At 48.1% G+C, this 20,129-nt stretch overlaps 1 protein-coding gene across 4 annotated transcripts in view; it reads left to right on the forward strand.

The window, feature by feature from the left end:
* MYO1B (myosin IB) overlaps positions 1 to 20,129 on the forward strand; it is a 1,142,119-nt gene that overhangs the window by 662,902 nt on the left and 459,088 nt on the right. For all 4 annotated transcript variants that reach the window (XM_069615684.1, XM_069615681.1, XM_069615682.1 and 1 more), the window contains exon 10: positions 6,228 to 6,375. In XM_069615684.1, the coding sequence (XP_069471785.1) occupies positions 6,228 to 6,375 (148 nt within the window). The remainder of the gene's footprint in view (positions 1 to 6,227; positions 6,376 to 20,129) is intronic.

Consider the following 20,129-nt stretch of genomic DNA (forward strand, 5'->3'; position numbering starts at 1 on the left):
TATTCCATATCTATGACATGTAATCACCACAGCTCTGCTGCTTCGGAAACTTTTTCCTGCGTCGTCGACGTCGGTGCGCTGTCGTCGAGGACCTCGTCCGACGTCATTTGATGTGATAAGTAGGACGCACGACGCCCGTAGCCTCAGTTCCCTTTTTTTCCGTGAACATGTTGCTTCGTGAATCTCGGTTAACGCCTCGACTCTTTGGAGTTCTGTTCTTCTCGGTTATTCGAACCTGTTCGTTTTTGTGAAAATCCTTCGTGTGAAGATGTCTTCTACTTAGTCTTCGACCCCGCTTCCGGGCTTCAAGAAGTGCGGGGAGTGTGGGTCCCAGATGTCGGTGACGGACTTGCACGACGCCTGCCTCTGGGAGGCCCACGACACGGATGACTGTATCGACTGCCAGTCGCTCACGTCCAAAGCCTTACGCGAATGTAACAAGAAGTTGTCGGTAGGTCGGGTGTCCAAACCCCGGAAGTCGAAGTCTGCAGGGCTTTCGACGGATGATTCGAGAGGTGACTCTCCGCGTCATTGTCGGAAGTCTCATGGGTCTCCTTCTAGGAGTCGGTCTCACCACTCCTCAGCCTCTTCGAGGCATTCTCGGAAGTGCCGACACCGGTCGTCTTCCAGGTCCTCTTCGGAGGACTCTGCCCGGCACGTCGCTTACCCCACCAGCCGTGCGACGCCGGAGGAATGGGCTTCCTTCGGGAAGAAAATGCTGGCGATTCTTGAGTCGCAGGGTACTAAGCCGTCCGCGCCCCCGAGTGGGGTCGGTCGTGAGAGGTCGAGAGACACCGCTCGCAAGAGTGGTCGGCACGAGTCACGGGAGAGGTCCCGTTCGGACAAGGGAACTCGTTCTCGACGTACCCGTTCCAGGTCCCGGTCCTCGACGCGTTCGAGACCGTGTGCACCTGTGATGTCTTCGAAGAAGACATCGACGTCTGATGCGTCGAGGGCGTCGACAGGCTTTCTCGAGGCTCCGGCTCCGAGGAAGTCGTTGAAGCCGTCGACGCTCAGGTCGTCGAAGGACACGCTCGGAGCTCCGGCTTCGAGGACTGTGTCGACGCCACCGATGCTGGTGGCGCTGCATCTGACGTCGATTTACTCGACGCCGATCCTCTCGGCACCGATGCCTGTTCTCTCGACGCCGGCGTCGATTCACTCGACGCCTTTCGAGGCCGGGGTGTCGGAGGTACCCCGTGGCACGGGGGAACCCCCTAGGAAGGCTCTGGTTAAGAGCAAGCACTCTCGGTGCCTTCTTTTCGCCACCTGGAATATATTTCGGAGGCGGATGAGGATTCTGATGGCCTGGTTCCTAGTCAGGTTCCAGATGAAATTGTCTCGGGCCATAGTCAGTTTGACGATTTGAGGCAGTCACTGCATGATGCCAGTGGACTGGACACCTCTCCGGAGGTGGAGTTTTGTAGGCCTGAGCCTGGCTCTCATGCCGATTCTTCGTATGGCCAGGGTTTCTGAGTACTTGGGATGGTCTGCTCCCCCAGAGGAGTTTGTGCAGGATGATCTCACGGACATCCTTGATGTTGGTCCCCCAACTGACCCGGTACTGCCGTTCCATATGGCTTTACAGAGAAGGGCGGCGGCGGCTTGGACTGCTCCGGAGAGTCTCGCGGCGGTGGGCAGGTCCTTGTCGTGAAAATACCGTTCAGCCAGTAGCGACCCCTGCTACTTGACCAGGCACCCCACTCCGGAGAGTTTGGTGGTGCAGGCGGCCACGGCCCCGGCAAAGGAGGCGTCGTACCCTACCATCCCTCCTGATGGCTGGGCGAAGAAAGTGTTTTCTTCTGGTGGTATGGCGCTTCAGGCGGCCAACTCCATTTGTGCCTTGTCTCGTTTCACACACACTCTGTGGAACTGTGTTGCGTTAGCGGCTGAACATATTCCCGAAGGGGACGAACGGGATGGTTTCCCTGCTATGGTCCAGGATGGTAAGGATGCCATGTGTGAGTCCGTTCAGTCGGGTTTGGACTCAGCTGAATGCGTCAGTAGGTCCATGGCAGCGAGCACCGTGATACACAGGTTTGCGTGGTTGCTGAAGTCGGGGTTTGCTCCTGATGTGCAGTCCCGGCTCCTCAACATGCCCTTTGACGGTGAACACCTTTTTGGCAGCAAGGCTGACGAGAGCCTTGAGAGGTTGCAGACCTCAAAAGCTGCAGCGAAGTCGTTGGGCGCTGCAGTTCGCCAACCTCCGCCTTTTCGTCCTAGGGGACAGCAGTGGAGGGGTGGTTCCTTTTGCTATTACTCGTACTTCAGTAAAGCGAGAGGAGCTGGCAGTCAAGGAGGCCAACGCAGGGGTACCAGAGGTGGACGACAGGGTACCCGTGGTGCCAAGGCCGCTCGGGCAGTTGCCTCTTTGCCCTCAGGTAACGCCGCAGCCGCTCCCACTCAGTCATGAGGCCATGTCCCATGGTTCGCTGGTTGGGGGAAGGCTGGCGCAGCATCTTGTAGAGTGGCAAGCCATTACTTCAGATGTGTGGGTTCTGGAGATCATAACCCACGGCTACTGTCTTCCCTTTCGGCACAGGCCTCGCGACAATCCACCGGGGAACCTCCCTTTGCAGAGTCCGGATCCGCTCCTTGTGCAGGAAATTCAAGCCCTGCTGGAGAAAGGCGCCATAGAACTGGTGCCTGTAGCGGAGAGGAACAAGGGATGGTATTCCCCTTATTTTTTGATTTCGAAGAAAGACGGGGGATTGAGACCCATCGTGGACTTGCGCGGTTTGAACAAACTCCTCAGGAAGGACAAGTTCAAGATGGTTACTCTCTCTCAAGTCCTCCAGGCCCTTCAGCTTCAGGACTGGTTGGTGTCACTCGACCTTAAGGATGCTTACTTCCATGTGCCGATCCATCCCAAGCACAAGAAGTACCTGAGGTTCGCGGTTGGCGACTCACACTTTCACTTTCGGGTCCTTCCGTTCGGATTGACCTCCGCCCCGAGGGTTTTCACCAAGCTCATGGTGGTGGTGGCAGTGCATCTCAGGCAAGGGGGTATTCACGTCTACCCCTACCTGGACGATTGGTTGATCAGGGGGAGCTCTCCCGAGCAAGTCCTGGATCATCTGTCCGTCACCTGCCACTCCCTTCACAGGCTGGGCTTCTCCCTCAATTTAAAGAAGTCCCATTTGACGCCAACACAGCGGCTCCAGTACATCGGAGCAGTGCTCGACACTTCCCTGGGGCAGTGTTTTCCTCCCCAGGTGAGGGCTCTTCACATTCAGCAGATGGTGCACAAGTTTCAGCATGCCCAGACGCTCCCAGCGTTCGAGTTCCTGAGGTTGCTCGGCCTCATGGCATCCTGCATTCTTCTGGTGCCAGAGGCTCGCCTGTGGATGAGATCTTTGCAGTGGGCACTCAAGACACAATGGTCGCAGTCCTCTGGCAGGATGTCGGACCCGGTTCAGGTGCCGCCCTCGGTCGCCCGGGACCTTCTGTGGTGGGCCGTCGAAGGCAACTTGATGAAGGGGGCTCCATTTTGGCTTCCCTGGCCGGAGGTGACGATCGTGACGGATGCATCCCTCACGGGATGGGGAGCTCATGCCAACGGGCTGACAGTCAGCGGTCGTTGGTCTCCGTCGGAGTCCAGACTCCATATCAATCTGTTGGAGCTGAGGGCTGTCAGGCTAGCCCTGAAGGCTTTTCTGCCGACTTTGCGAGGAAAGAGTGTCCTGATCCTGACGGACAACACAGTGGCCATGCACTACCACAACAAAAAGGGGCGGGGGGCAGGGTCAATTCCTCTGTGCAGGGAGGCGATGCAGCTCGAGTTCTGGGCCATCCAGCAGGAAGTTTCGATCTCGGCAGTTCATCTGGCCGGAGACGAAAACGTGACGGCGGACGCTCTGAGCAGGCAGAGCGCGATCTCTCACGAGTGGGAGTTGGCTCAGGAGATTCTCCTGGAGATCTTCGCCCTTTGGGGGACCCCTCAAGTGGATCTCTTCGCCTCCAGTGTCAACCGGAAGTGCGAAAGGTTTTGCTCGTGGGAATTTCCTCCAAAAGGAGCCTTGGGAGACGCGTTTGTGGTGGAGTGGTCATTCCTGCTGCTGTACGTGTTTCCTCCAGTCCCCGTCATCCCGCAAGTGCTGCGGAGGTTACGGAAGTTCGGTTCCCGGATGATCCTCATTGCTCCGGCGTGGGCTCGGAGGACGTGGTACCCGGACCTTCTCGACTTGTCCATTTGCCCTCCACGTCGTCTTCCCTACCGAGACAATCTGCTCTCACGGGGGGGAGGGGGGGGTCAGGTTCTCCATCCAGAGGTCAGATCCCTCAACATTCACGCTTGGCTTCTGAAAGTTTGAGGTATAAGGATTGGGACCTCCCTGAAGACGGGATGGAGGTGTTGCTTTCGGCCCGAAGGCCAGCAACAAAGTCTCTGTACTGTTGCCGTTGGCGTAAGTTCTGCGACTGGTGCAGAGTTCAGAATGTGGATCCTTTTGCATGTGACATCCCCATGGTTCTGTCCTTTTTACTTTCTTTGGCCCACAGGGGCTTGCAAATGGGTACCTGGTGGCGCTGTCCATCTTTAAGCGCTCGTCTGAAGAGTGTTCTTACTTTAAAATCCCTTTAATTTCACAGTTTCTGAAAGGGCTCACTAATGTGTTCCCTCCGTCACCTTTCCTGGTGCCCGGTTGGGATTTAAACCTTGTTCTTAAGTTTCTTATGGGTGCTCCGTTTGAGCCTTTACATTCTTGCCCTTTGAGGCTGTTAACTCTGAAAACTGTGTTTTTAGTTGCGGTTACTTCCGCTTGCAGAGTGAGTGAGTTACAGGCACTTTCAGTTAAGCCACCCTTCACTGTATTTCACAAGGACAGGGTTGTCCTTAGAGTTCGTCCTTCTTTTCTTCCGAAGGTAGTGACGGAATTTCATTTGGCCCAGAAGGTTGTTCTTCCGGCATTCTATCCTCCTCCGCATCCTGGTAAGGAAGAGGAGAGGCTCCATAGGCTTGATCCTAGGAGAGCTTTAAGCTTTTATGTTTCACGCATGTCCCGGGTCAGAGTGGACGATCAACTCTTTATTGGTTACGCTGGAAAGCGTTTGGGGCAAGTTGTGACGAAACAGACTTTGTCTCGCTGGATTATTTTGGCCATCTCGGAGTGTTAGCGCTTGGCGGGTAAGGACCCACTGGCTGGCTTGCGGGCCCATTCTACTAGGGGTATGGCTGCATCTACTGCCCTGCAGAGGGGTGTTCCTATTCGCAACATCTGTGATGCAGCCACCTGGGCTTCTTGCATACATTTGTACGTCACTATTCCCTCGATTCCATCCGAGGACAGGATCTGGCCTTTGGCAAGGCGGTCCTTTGCTTTGCTCTGCTATTTGATTGGCTATTCTAAATTTTGATTCTAAATTCTTTCCCTCCTCCTTGCTCTGGTACTGCTTTGGGAGTCTGTCATAGATATGGAATACGTCGGAGGACCCAATCCCCTCGAAGAACAAGTTACTTTCTTACCTGGTAACCTTCTTTCGATGGGATGGTCTGACGACGTATTCCATATCGCTCCCGCCCTGCCTTCCCCGCTGCAGAATTTCTTTTGCAATTGCAGCTTACGTTCCGCAAGGCTTTGTGTCTGACTGGCAGTTGACTAATGTCACACGTTCTGGGGGAAAAAACTACAACTGAGGCTACGTGCGTCCTACTTATCACATCGGATGACGTCGGACGTCAGAGGAGGTCCTCGACGACGGCTCATCGACGCAGGACGCAGACGCCGAAAAAAGTTTCCGAAGCAGCACAGCTGTGGTGATTACAGGTCATAGATATGGAATACATCGTCGGACCATCCCATCGAAAGAACGTTACCAGGTAAGAAAGTAACTTGTTCTTCTGTACTTATCCTGCACATTCGTATATGTCTGTAAATTTGTCTCTATATATTGTCTTATACTGTATTTTTTAATCTTTGCCTATGTACCTGTAACCTAAAGTTTGTCAAGCACCCAGATACCTGACGCGCTCTATAAATAAACAATACAACAAGTAGAACCTGGTTCTGCAGTATGAATTTAAATATTACAAGCAATGTCTTTAACCATGTAGAATAATGAACAGCTAAATTAAGAGATAAAATGAGTCCAGTTATTCAATAATTTCTCGAATTGCAGCTATGAATATGTGCAGATTATTGCTAGGGATATGTTAAAATTAAAAATGTTGTCATTCATAGTATGCAATGATTTGGCAATAAGTTGTTGTATAATATTTTCTTTTTCAGAATGCCATGCAAATAGTAGGTTTTATGGACCATGAGTCACGGTCAGTCTTTGAGGTAGTCGCAGCACTGTTGAAACTTGGAAACATTGAGTTCAAGCATGAATCGCGAGTCAATGGTCAAGATGAAAGTAAAATCAAAGATAAAAATGGTATGTAAGCAATGCCAATTTGGTTAAACTTGTACAGTGCTGTGTGGGCATTAAACAACTCTCCATAAGTTGCATTTGAAGTTCTAGGCCTTAATTGCTAAAACATGTGAAAAGATTTGGAGCTATACACCAGTACTATCGAAACAGCAAAATTAACTCAACCTTACGAGTTAATCTGTAAATCAATTGCTGATGGTTTGTAAAACACATGTGTAGACATTTTGCTGCAGATGCCTTAAATGGTGGTTATCCTTTGGTGATGAATGATAGCTTGCTCAACAATGTGAAGAATTAAGGCAAGTTAATATGTAATGCCAAATGTGACTTTCAGGTCCATATTTTTATACAGTGTTATCCCTTGTGGTTACTGTTAACTAAAATAAGTAATGTTACTTGAATGACTTTACATCTTCTAGTTTTAGATAGTATTCCATTGGATTTCTGTGACTGTCGAAAGACAGCACAGACGTCGTGCCTAAAACCATTCCCAAACGTTGCACGTCGGCTGACAAGAAGTCGGGTCACTCCACGGCCGTGGTTCAACATGCCCCGTCGAAATCAGTAAAAATTTCGAAACAGTCGGGCCTAGCCCATCTAGTCGAAAAACATGTTCGGAAAGGCCTAATGAAGGGGAAGGAGTCCAAGAAACACCTTTCAAAGACCCCTCATAGAGAAAGGTCCCATTCACCATCCAGAGAAAGCAACTCTCATCCAAAGGGAAATTATTCAAATCCGCCTCGGGTCCCAGTCACACCTCAAGATCAGATACACCCACTAGACCCTATGTCCATTCCAAGCTCTGCCCAATGGACATGTGAGGACATAGATAAGCGTCATGAGGAGGATAACCTTTTTTGCAAACCTTTATGAAAAAAAAAACAAGTTCTTTCCAAAGCATTCTAACCGCCTCTCCCACAACAGCGGACTGTATTTCTCAGGCCCCTGCAGATGCCACTGCTTCTCAGCTCCCTTCCAAAAGGTCTCATCCAGATACCTTAGCTTTTCCATCCCAGCAGGACCCTCCGGTCATTGACCTGCATGACCCGGATTCAGACACTGAGCACCTTTTACGTTACTCAAGAGGCCGCAGATCCATACAATGGTGAGGATGATGATGAAGAGGACATGTATAACATTGACTCTCCCAGGATCCTCCATTAGTGGATTAGCTTATAGATAACCAGCCCATACAGAACGACATGCTCATCGAGGCAGCTGAGCACTTCCAAATAAAAACACAAGAAACTCAACAAGACAAAACTTTCACGACATTTGAAGGGATACGAAAGCTGTCACACAGTTCATTCCCATCCTGCAATCTATCCAGCGGAGGATACAGCCCTCTCTGGAAACGCCTAACCAAACTCGGGCAGTTAATCCCCGCATTGAGAAGCTCTTCCGCCCTGCTCCTTCAGACACTCTCTATATCAGGGGACAGCTCAAACCTGACTCTCTTGTAGTATCAACAACAAGGAAAAGAGCAGGAACACCCCTAGCCTCTTCTGAGGAACCACAGGACAAGAAGAGTAAGAAGCTGTACACGATGGGGCAGAAAGTGGCCTCTTTGACTGCCTTTCAAGCGAGAATCGCTAATAATACCACACTTCTGGTGACTCTTAACTGCCATAAGTTGGATGAGGTATCCGCTTTATTATTCTCAGCTCCTGAACCACTTAAGACACAATTGGCCATTTCAAGTTTCAAGCTGCATTCTAAAAAGTAATCTTGACGCCGCTTACAATGCGGGCAGAATTATTGCAAAAGGAATAATTATTAAGTGTCATGCTTGGCTACGCCAGTCCGGCTTCAAGCAAGAGACGCAGGCTACGCTTCTTAGTATGTCTATTGAGCTCAACGTCCTCTTTGGCAAGGCCGTTGAAGACGCCTTAAACTGCTAAAGAGGAATACGACACACTGAAGTCGCTGGGCCAGCTAACCAATAAACCCACCTGTCAGAGGGGCAATAATAGTAATTTTCGTCGCTTTCGCGGACAAAATTCACAAAAGGGTTCAGGCTATAGTCAGAATCAGGGAGCATCCTGGGGTAACAATCAAGGCCAGGCCTCACAAGGTTACCAGAGGGGACAGCGCCATTTCTGTGGCTGGGGGGAGGTCCTCCTCATCTAGAGGTGGAGCCATACCTCCAAAACAGTGACTACCCGCATCAGGTGCCCTCCCATGCCTCTTCAGCAGGAGGATGTATTTCAAACTTCACCCAAGCATGGGAGGGAATCACCTCAGACAAATGGGTGCTATCCACTGTAGCGGGCAGTTATTGTGTGGAGCTAATCGAGTGACCCCGAAACCAACCCCCATGCCAAAAGACCCACTTGAAGGAAGAACAACGCATCCTTCTGGAAGAAATCGCAGCACTGCTCCAAAAGGACGCCATAGAAATCGTCCCGCGGAACCAGGTAAACAAGGGTATTTATTCAACCTACTCCTTGTGCCAAAAATAAAAACGAACAATGCGCCCAGTATTAGACCTGGGCCCTGCAAACACCTATGTCCAGCCACAAAAATTCTGCATGACCACGCTACAAGAAGTAATCCCTCTGTTAAAACAGGGGGATTACATGGCGACATTGGATATGAAAGATGCTTATTTTCATATTTCACAGAAGATGCTTGCGGTTCAAAATATCAAACCAGCACTAGCAATTCAATGTGCTACCCTTTGGAATAGCATCCGAACCAAGGGTATTCACAAAGGTACTGGCGGTGGTGGCAGCGCACCTGCGCAGGGAGGCAATCCCAGTGTACCCTTACCTGGACTGATTACAGGGGAGACTCCCTAGGATTGCAGGCTAAACACTCAAAGAACTATCAACCTTCTCTCTCAATTGGGTTTTGCCATAAACTAGAAATAATCAAGTCTAGTGCCAAACACAACTAAACAGTTCCTAGGAGCTGTAATAGACTCGAAGGAGGGGTTAGTGTTTCCGTTAGAGGAAAGGGTCCACAATATGTTACTGTAAATACTCATTATCAAGTCGGCCGCCAGATAAGCTTACGCAAAGCTATGCGTTTGTTAGGCATGGTGGCATCTTGCATTTACCTGGTACCACATGCGCGCCTGCGCATGCGACCCATGCAGGAGTGGTTGGAGAAAGTGTTCTCAGGTAAGTGGTCAGTGAGATGATCTAGTAGTCGTTTCACCAACACTAGTACAAAACCTTCGCTGGTGGACGAGAGACAATCTGTTGAAGGGAAAACCCTTCCACGATCCAGAGGTGCAGGCAATTGTGATGAGACGTGTCACTCGCCGGGTGAGATGCTCATCACCTTCATCACACAGCACAGGGTCTGTGGACTCATGCTACGGTGAAGAACCACATCAATCTGCTGGAACTACTGGCAGTGCTCAAGGCCCGCCAGGTACACCTAGCAAACCAGTCCGTTCAAGTCTTCACCGACAGCACTACCGCAATGTTTTACATCAACAAACAAGAGGGCACATGTTCTCCAAATCTGTCCAAGCTACCACAACAAATTTGGAAATGGGCACTTAAACAGAAAATATTCTTGTCATCACAGCACATTCCCTGGGAGCACAACTCTCTAGCCGATTCATTGAGCAGAGATGCCCCACCAGAGGAACACGAGTGGCAATTAGACCCAGAAGTCGTAGACCACCTCTTCTCTCTATGGGATTTCCCCATAATAGACTTGTTCTCTACAATTGAAAACAAACAATGCCCAGACCTCGCGTCCAGGTTCTCGCAACTAGGCTCCAAGGGTAAAGCCCTATGGATGAACTGGTCAGGGAAATTTACTTACGCTTTCCCCCAGACTCCTCTCATGAACAAAGTGGTGAACAAGATCCACAAGGAACAAGTGATAGTTGCTCCTATGTGGGTAAGACAACCAAGGTATCCACATCTGCGCAACTGGCGATGTGCGTTCCCATCAAACTCCTGTGCCAGACCAACCTACTTACTCAACACGGGGGATTAACAGTGCAACCACAACCTTACTCGATGAACTTGTCAGCTTGGCTCCTGAAGTCATAGAGCTCAGACATCTAAACCTGCTACAGAGGTGCACGGATATCCTCAAGGAGGCACAAAAGCCAAACACTAGACACTGTTATTTCGACAATTGGAGGAGATTTGTAATTTGGTGCCGGTCTAAACAAATAAACCCCATAGAATGCACCCATCTGACATTCTGAACTATATGCTCCACTTGCTAGACTTAGTATTCAACTCTATAAAGGTCCACCTGGAGGCCCTATCGGCTTACACAACCTCCCACAATAAAGTATCGTGGTGGAAGGTACCTGTCATCAAGGCATTCATGGAGGGAGTGAAGAGACTCCACCCTCCAATTTCAAACCCACTGCCAGGATGGAACCTCAATGTAGTCCTCGCTAAGCTCATTGGACCTCATTTCGAGGCGATGCACACGTCAAGTCTTAAGCACCTGACTTACAAGAATGCCTTCTTAGTGGCTATTACTTCCATAAGAAGAGTTAGTGAATTACAAGCATTGTCAGTACAGGATCCTTTCCTTGTCATACACAAGGACAAACTGGTTTTACATACTCATCCTAGGTTATCTCCTAAGTTCATCTCAAAATGTCATGTGAACCAGTCCATTGAGCTTCCGGCTTTCTTCCAGAACCGAAAAAGCCCAGCTGAGGTAAAACTCCACACAATAGATGTAAGGAGGGTGGTCCTTTACTATGTAAACAAGACCAGACCGCTAAGGAAAATAGACCAACTGTTTGTCTCCGTAGCCCCAGGCACAGAAGGGGACCGCATTTCCAAGAATGTCATCTCCAGATGGATAGTCAGCTGCATACAACTGTGCTATTCCCTGTTGGACAAGACACTGCCTTTCACGCCAAGAGCTCACTCCACAAGGAGCAAGGGAGTTAGCCTGGCATTTATTGCAAATGTCCCCATAGACAGCATTTGCAAAGCATGTACATGGATCTCAGTACACACCTTCACTCAGCACTAATGCATTGACCGTAGATTCCACAAGCCTCAGAAGGGATACATTACTCACTGTAATCGTATTTCTGATGCTTGTATCTGCTTAGATTCCCATGCGCGCATCCTTGCGCCTTTTGGAGAGAAGGTGCATGGATGATTATGAGCTTGTCTGATACATATCTGCTTGGATACACCTGTCCTCGTGCTACACTTCATGCTACCTTATGTCAGAAACAAAATCATCTGAGGGACCTTGACGCGTGAAGGACCATGGGTACAGTGGACGTCGCACAAGGGATAGTATTAATGGCACGCCCTGTCGACTTCCCTTTTCGAATTTTGAAAACAACTGTAATACTCTGCAGCTTTCACTAGATGTCGGCCTATGCGCAAGATGTGAATCTAAGCGCTAAAAGCATCAGAAATACGATTATTGTGAGTAATGTATTATATAACATTTTTTCCGGGGCTTGTGCATCTTCTTAGATTCACAAGTTTGGCATAGTCGCCATATAATGGTAGGTGCAGAGTAGTAGATCTTGTGTTTTTTAATTCCAAAATGTAGATTTACAGTGGCGTACCTGCAACACTATCCCTACTCCACATGTGTGGATAACCTTATCCTTCATGCCTCGACGCCTTTAACTGCCATTGAGGATGGAGAAAATGTAGAGTCTCTGTTATTTTGCGTAATCGTTCGTAGCAGTTGAGGCCTATTTGAGGTCAACATTTCCAGTTCAAGAGGATCAGCGAAGGTGGCAACAGTCGACACTGATGCAGTAGGCACAGTAGGGGGGGGGCAAAGAGGTGGCACACTTAGTCCCACTACTATTTACACTAGTAAGTTACCCACCCCATGAAAAAAACTCCATTTAAATGTTGCCCACCATGCAACATCCGATTCCCTTGAAGGGGCACGCACCAGGTGTCCAATAGTCATCTTCCAAAGGATCACAATGACTCACACTTGTAATCTTTTTCAACCAGAAACCCTTAAGGTGCATCAAACAAAATGGTGGTTAGTCACCACGCAAGGCAGGTGGAAAAGAGGTTGGGCCGAAGAGCAGGACCCGGAATAAACATTAAACATTTCCTCTCAGTTGGCTCCCAGCTCCATAGGGCTGATGTCCGGTTGAGTTGTGGAGAAAACGCCTGGCATTCACAAGGCTGCTCATGACAGACACAAATCCAAGACTAAATTGGACGACACTGGATATCTGAACAATCGGTCTTAACACCAAAACACAAGATATCTGATGTACCGTTTTGGATGGGAGGAATACCACCTCCTCCTTCCTGATGTCACAGATCACATCTTCCACACCAGAAGAGCAAGAAGAGTACACCAAGAAATTCCCCCCTTGCCTGGTGAAAATCTTTTTAAGAGGTTTACCGTTGTTAAAATTGTAGTAGTTATTTGAAATTGGCCCACCACCATTCCAATAAAGGTGTCTGTGCCCAAAGTGATACTTGGATGGTCGCTGTTATCCACCAATATTCAAATGGTGGTGTGTTCTACGTCAACTAGGGGTGTTGGATGTAAATACAAACCTTGTTGGAGATAATTCAACTTTTTATAGGTGTCCTGGTTTTTGATGTTCTGTCCTTGCTTAATTTTTAGGGGAATTGTACATTGTCGCACCTGTCATGGGATGGTAATCTCTTCTCTCACTTGAACTTGAACAACCGAATAAGGCAACAATTGAGCTGACCAGAATGCTTTCTCAGTGTTGTCAAAGCGCATGGGGTTACCCCCCAGTCGGGACAACCCTTTGTTATTAATTAGGTCCAATTTAATTGTGAATTGATTGAGAATGCCAAAGGCAGATGGGACATCTCTCACAACCCAACAATTAAGTTCTATGCTTTTGTCGCCAATGGACATTTTTAGCATACACCTGCTAGGCAGGAGATGTTTGGACATCTCCTACTTATCAATCAATTTAAATGTGGGAATGGTCTGATCTTTTGGCAGTTTCCTCAATAATGCATCACCGATGAAGCTTCTTCCATTATTCAGGCATACTATGGCCAGAACAGGCTCCTCCCCCTCATTTATCTGTATGGGGGAAAAACAGCTGTTCATCCTTTATCTGGATGTCGGTCAGACTTTGAGCTGGTTTTTCACCTTCTTTCATTATTGGATTTGGGTTTTCCCCTGATTTTTGGACTAATATAACATTTCAGAGTATTTCCTTCCAGTGTGGAATGCCACTTGAAACTGGGAAGGAGGTTGATTTTCAAGAATGGAGAAGTGTTTCCATCGCCAGTTTGTTCTCCTACAGAGGTGACACAGTGATATCTGGGACGTGTTCCTAAATGGAATTCTATTTTGTCAGAACGATGTTCATTCATGTGCCATTCTAACTTGCATCATTTGTGCTTCGTTTTAGTTTGATCGGCCGGTTAGTCTGGGTCCGAAGGAGGACATTCCCCAATAGACAAGGTGTGTCGTCTGTAGTCACAACTATCACCGGGTGTTTCACCCTATGTCGCCCAATTTTTATCTCCAGGTCTGCAGTCCATTCGACAGAAAGATCAATCCCATCGAAGTTTTGGAGTTGCCCGGGAAGAGGTTTGCGGGGAATTTGGTGACTCTACCCCTTCCTGAATTTAGTTGGCCGAAAGCCTTTTTGGACAGGAGGGTGGCTTGGGATCCACTATCCACCAGCGCTGATAATGCACACTGACCATGTACCTTGAAGGAAGCATCTTCCTTTTCTCTCAAGGGAGCAAAGAAAATGTGCATTATGTGCCAGCTTGGCGGTTAACTTTGTTTATATTAAACTCCGACACTGTGTGGTCTTGGACAGTTTTCTGTGTTGGAGACTGTAAAAAAAACAGGTGGGACTGGTAAGTCCCCCTCCACCCCCAATTCTTCGCTTCCCCTTTTTGTGGAGACAGTTCCCCAGAGCTGTTTTGGGGAGGATACCTCTGTGATTTCTGGGTCCTCTGGCTGACATTTTTATTGCTCTGGGTTGGTTTCCATGCTTACCCCGTCAAAATCGGTGTCTTTTGGGACCCATGTTCATTGGGAGGGATACCGACATCGCTGAAGGAGGTTTTTCTTCCCAAATCCCTCCTTGCATTCTCTTCCTTCTAAAGGGGGTAGAAGATTCATTTTCCGGTTTAGCGGGCTCCAGGGGTTTTGTTCCTGTGGGAAAGGAAGCCTCCTCTATGGCTTCAGATCTCCCTTCAACCTGGGCCCACTCCTCTGGAACCTGTTGGTTGTCTGAGTTTTCTTCCTGTCATTGCTCCCACAGGGCATCAAGTCCGTGTTGAGTTATTCTGGGCAGCAGTTTCCAGTTGAGGGTTCTGCTAAGCCTTCAACATGCGATGCAGGTCATGGATTAATTGTTTGGCTTGTTGCTCCAGTTGTCAATTTTTTTCCTGGTTGGTAGGGAGGCCTGCTAGGGAGGCCTGGATGCATACCTTTGCTGCTCCCGTGGACCATTTTTGGTGATCTTGGTCCTCCAGCCCTGCAAAGAAGCTGGAGTATTCAGGGGAGAATGCCCACTTGGCAAATTCCATGCAATTTATATCATTATTAATACCAAATGATGTCATAAATTGTTCACAAAGCTCTAGATGCTCCGATACCGAGTATGTTGCCTTCTTATGGTAGGGAGTCATGAAGTTCTGAATGGCCTTTATCTGCCGAATTGGGTCTTTCACCAGATCTTTGTTCTTTTTGGCAGACTTCCTTTTCTGCAGCACTTGAGTCCACTCATCCTCAGACTTAGAGCTGCTACTTTTGGTGGTCCATTCCCTGCCCTCTAGGCGTTCCCTACCTCTGAGACTGGGAATAATACCTTCCAGAATTACGGGGTCTGGACTCTTCTCTCCTGTGCTGCTGTGGGCTTTCAGGGTCATTTCCCATGTACTCCATTTTCGCACCAGAGAGTACTCATTCTCCTCATCCCTCCTTCTAGGGATGGTGGGGAATTCCCCCCGCCCACCTCCCTGAATGTGTGGAGGTTTTTAAGATGCTTGTTTGAGGCCTAAACTCTGGTTCTTCTTTCTGCAAAGTGGAATGGCCCTTTTGTTGTAACTTCATTTTTTGCCAGTCCAACTCGCTGATCGTTTCATCCCAGTAGCCCTCCTGGTCAGAAGTACATGGCAGGGTATTTTAAAATTCCCAGAGCCCACTTGTCTGGCCACCTTCCCTTCTCCTTGGTGACCCTGAACCCTCATTGATGTCGGATAAGGACTGGCCTTCTGGATCAGTTGGACGAGGCATCGGTGAGTCCAGCTGCCTCATGTTTCCCAGTTCTTAATAATTGGTACTGTAAGGAAGACAGAGTATCAACAGTAAGAGAGACACAAGGGACCGCAGTTCAAGGGTGTTTATTGAACTTCAAAAAAAAGGTTTGAAAAACGCCTATCTAATCCTAAATCTACAGATGGGAGCAAGCTACAACCGTCAAATAATAACGCAGCCGTAGTGGTGTCTTTTCAAGATAAGAATGGCCTACACTAAAACCTATTGCCAATCCTTACCTCTAAATATAAATAATGTGGGAAACAGTGTTAGGAAAAATAAAGAAGTGTTCACAAGATGATATGTCAGGATGTTCAGGCCATTGGCCTCCCTTCCCTACGTCTTCAGCACGGGACAAGGCGGTACACTCGAGCTTAGCACAGTCTCTGGCTTCTATAGCATGAGGATACAGTCCAATCATTAGAAGCAGGACCTTGTGTGCCCAAGTCTCTTTGCCTTTCAAAGTCTCTTGATTGAGAGGATCTGATGCAACAAACAAGAAGTTATTTTCCTCTTAGGATGTCTCAGGCGATTCTCTATTCACCTCGGATGCCCCTCAGTCGGGCTGTAGGATATTCAGTCATCCAATTTCTCAGGTGATTAACGGTTCACCCTGGATCCCCCTCAGCTGGGCTCAGATCCTCTTTAACACACTGTTCAGTTAGTCTCCCTTCCGCCGGGCTAAGACCAATTTCAATTGAACTTTTTAACACAAAATTGCTTTAACCAAAAGCTCTCTGCTGATCTCCCTCTGCCGGTCTGGGTCCAACTTCATCTACTTTGCCTTCAACTTTTTTTTACTCTATTGGCCTCAAAGACTTTCGATTGTGCACAGGATTTTGCTTGACCCGTTGCAGGACCACTTCGATTCACAATTAATTCTTTGTCACTCTTTCAGTTGGATACCTTATAGAGACATTCTAATGAGCACCCACGCAGTGCCGGACCACTCTGTCTAAGGTATTGTATCTTGGCTTCAAAGTTCAGTCACTCATCATTTGTTTAATTTTACTTGTGTTGATTATCACATACACTTCGTACAGTGTTCAGTCAACGTTCACTATACAATGTTGTCACTTTCAGCCTTGGCTTCAACACAGACAGGTCTGGTATCAGCCTTCCTGTTGGGGAGAATTCTCAGAAATGTGCTAATTCCCTCCACCTTAGAGACCGCCAGCAACTTTGCCGGATTTTGAGGACTTTATTTTTTTTTTTTAACCCTGAGAGAGTGAGACCCTTTTTCCCACTCTCTCGTGTATTTTAATGTGATTTCTGAGCATTGTTTCTTTTGGTTATGGAGCCTGACAAACTCCGTAGCCATCATCTTTTACATTGTGTCACACAGCACCTTCAGTGCAGTGGCACAGGGAAGTCTTTCAGATTTGCCAAAGGTTTAAATACCTTCTCTGGGATAAACTACTGTTTCCCAGTGCAATGAAGTGAAATTGACTTTACTTACAATTGTAACTTTCTAGACCCAGCACATACTATCTTATATCGGGTGCTGGAGGGGTTACGTAGTATCCCCTTTGTCTAGCTTCTCATGTAATAGTTTTATGTTGCCCTTTCCTCACTGAATGGCTGGTGGCAGTGGTTTTGTTTTAACTACCATGGTATGCATGTACCGCGGGCTGCGTTCGCAGCTGCAGTAAAGCACCCAAGTGTGCCATTTTTGTCAAAGGCCCTGGTCTTCTTTTTTTCGCCATTTCTTTGTAGAAAGGTCATTCTTGAGATTTACTCTGTGTGCCAAACCAGGTCTGGTCCCATTGTTCACTTTGCCTTTGGTGGGATTCACGGGTGAAGGCCGCCTCTGGCTCCAGGGTGTCTGGGGTAGGCAGGAAGTGAGGGAGGTGCCCGAAACTCCCTCTGCTTAGTCTCCCAGGAGACTCAAACTCACTCTGTGGTGATTGTTTATTTAAGAAACCATGAGTGTAAGAATTTATTTGAATGCTTATAACTGTAAATCTCTGTGTAACTCCACTACAGCTCACATTGACCCCTCTTGGGATAAGCCTGGCTGCTCAACACGCTACCAAAACTGTGTAGTACAAGCTTATACCAAAGGTTGGGTTTCCTATACCTGTAGTCAGAGTTGTTTGTAGTGTTCCCAGAGAGTACTGCATATAGAACTTTGCCTAACAAAGGGGTTCTTACAATCTTGGATTTTCCTAGTTCTCCCAAACCCTCTGTCCCTGTCCCCACTTTTTGCAGACAAGGGACTCTGGGCATGACATCAGCAGGCAAAGGACACTTGTTACTGCAGACCGGGTTGGACCCTTAATAGGCTTGCTCTGGACCAATCCGCTGTAGCATTCTCCCTATGTAAGGGGGAAGAAGATGGGGGAACTCCCCCTGCCCCAATCTCTGGACCATTCAGGGAACTATGTCAGGGATATATGTCCTCATTACAAGTATTGTGGTGCAGTAAAAAATGGCAGTGAGGTGGAGGTAAATCCTCCACAAAATTCTGGAGGTAATTGCACCACCTTACCACCTTACCACCATAAATCACTCGAATTACCGCCAGCTGCTGTTGTACTGAAATCCTCAAGGAGTCCCATGTACTCCATAAATGGGGACTAACACTGCTGTTCCACCACTTGTGATCAGGCAGTAATTCCGCTGGACCAAGTGGCGTGAACGGTAAATCAGTTCGCTGTTTTTGTTGGTTTTACCACCGGAATACCGCCAAACCTGTAATGTGGCCCAATATCTACTCCAAAGTCCAATTTTAGAGGTGAAGACCAAGGCATCCAAGGAAGTGGTAAGCTCTTCTCCTTCAGCATCCCAGGGAGCCTATTTGGGATGACCATCTGGCTGGACAAGGTCTACTACAATTAAGACACTGGTAACCAGCACCCTGCTGGTCGAGGTGATAACACTGCAAGTACTCTCTACAAACCTTTCCAGGTGGGAAGGACAGAATAAAGGACTCACCCTGCACTGGTTCTCTCAGGGACTAGAAAGCAGCTTGACCCTGTGTCCCACCTAGAAACCTTTTGAGCTGGCTCGACCATGCCCGACTCCCTTCAATCCAGTGCAAGACTTGTGGTACTGCCTTTGGCTCTCCAATACTAGACCTTGCATCAAGTCTGCAGACTAAAAAGGCAAAAGGCCACAGGACTCAGGCTCCACTGGGACTGCCCTTCTTGGTAGAGGGAAGCAGCACCAGAGCAATAAGGATCCAGTCACATGACAATGTCGTCAATTGGTTGATATTCCTGGTCAAATTAAAGCACTAGTACTCTAAAGCAATAGATAGAAAACTTAAACCGCAATCTCATGACAAGGATGCACTGCACAATTCACAGCACCATGCTGGACGAGATCCCAACAACAGTAAACGTCCTCACTTTGGCTGCTTTGCTCCAGATACAGGAAAACAACTCCACAGAGTACCAGGAGGCTGATCTCAATGATACAGAACTGGTTAGGCCCATCAGTTCCTGGGAAGGAAGCACTTTTGAAGGTCTCCTTTGTTGATTAAAGAAGATGGCTTAATCTGTGTTGTATGGTATGGTGGTGATTTCTGCACATGGATTGTTTTTATACGTTTTAATTTTATTTGATCACTGCTAGCTCGAGAGACCCCTAGCTGACTGGTTAGAGCCTGGGTTTACCAGTGGAAGTGTGTTCACTCAAAAACGTAATGATTTCAAAATGTTGGCCTTAATAAAAAAATATATATTAGCATGATGTCTCCTATCTGCAAACCAACCAAGGCAATCCTGCTTAGCTTCACAGTCTGCAAATGATAGTATCATTTGAGGTGCGAGGAAGAAGCAGTCATTGTTTTCGGCTTTTCAGCCTGGAAGGCTTCGACCCTGTCACTGTGAAGTTAAGCAGGATTAGCCTTGGCTGGTTTGTGTATGGGAGACATTGACATGTACTGGCCTTGTGGCAGGGGTGTAAGCTTCCAATGATGTCAGCTTTAGGGGAGGGTCTTATGATTTACTGCTGCAGTGGCACTTGTACTTAGGGTGATAGATTAAAGGACAACAGATAAGATTAGCACAAGATGACACTTCCCAGTCGTGAGTTTCGCATGTGTAAATGTGAGATATACTACTGAGATGAGTAAGATGAGTTATGTAATGATTCTCACTCTCTTGGTTCTCTCTCATATCACTGGGACGAGTGGGATAAGTCATGTAATAAGTGCCACTCTCCCTACTCTTTCTCTTATTAGTGGGACAAGTAGGATGAGTCCAGTGGGGAGGCTCACCCACTTAGTTCTTTCTCGAATGACTGGGTCGACCAGGTTGAGTCCTATGCTGTGTTTCACTCTCTCGGTTCTATCTTGTATCTCTGGGATGAGTAGTTGTTTCATCAGTACGGCTTCTGCTTTTGCTCCCAATCTCTCTGCTGCTTGCACACAGCTGCGCGTGGCCAGCATTAAAGCGGTCTCGGCATCGACAGCACAGTCAACCTCTCACAGGTGACACCACCACTCACAATTGGCTCTCTTGGGGTTTTCGTCCCCTTTTCTCCTCTACCATCCACTCTCATGGTGCTTGTCGCGCATACCAGCTGGTTGGAGGATCTCCCAG

This window comes from Ambystoma mexicanum, chromosome 9 (genome assembly GCF_040938575.1).
Source record: "Ambystoma mexicanum isolate Mex_15411 chromosome 9, UKY_AmexF1_1, whole genome shotgun sequence".
Classification (NCBI taxonomy): domain Eukaryota; kingdom Metazoa; phylum Chordata; class Amphibia; order Caudata; family Ambystomatidae; genus Ambystoma; species Ambystoma mexicanum.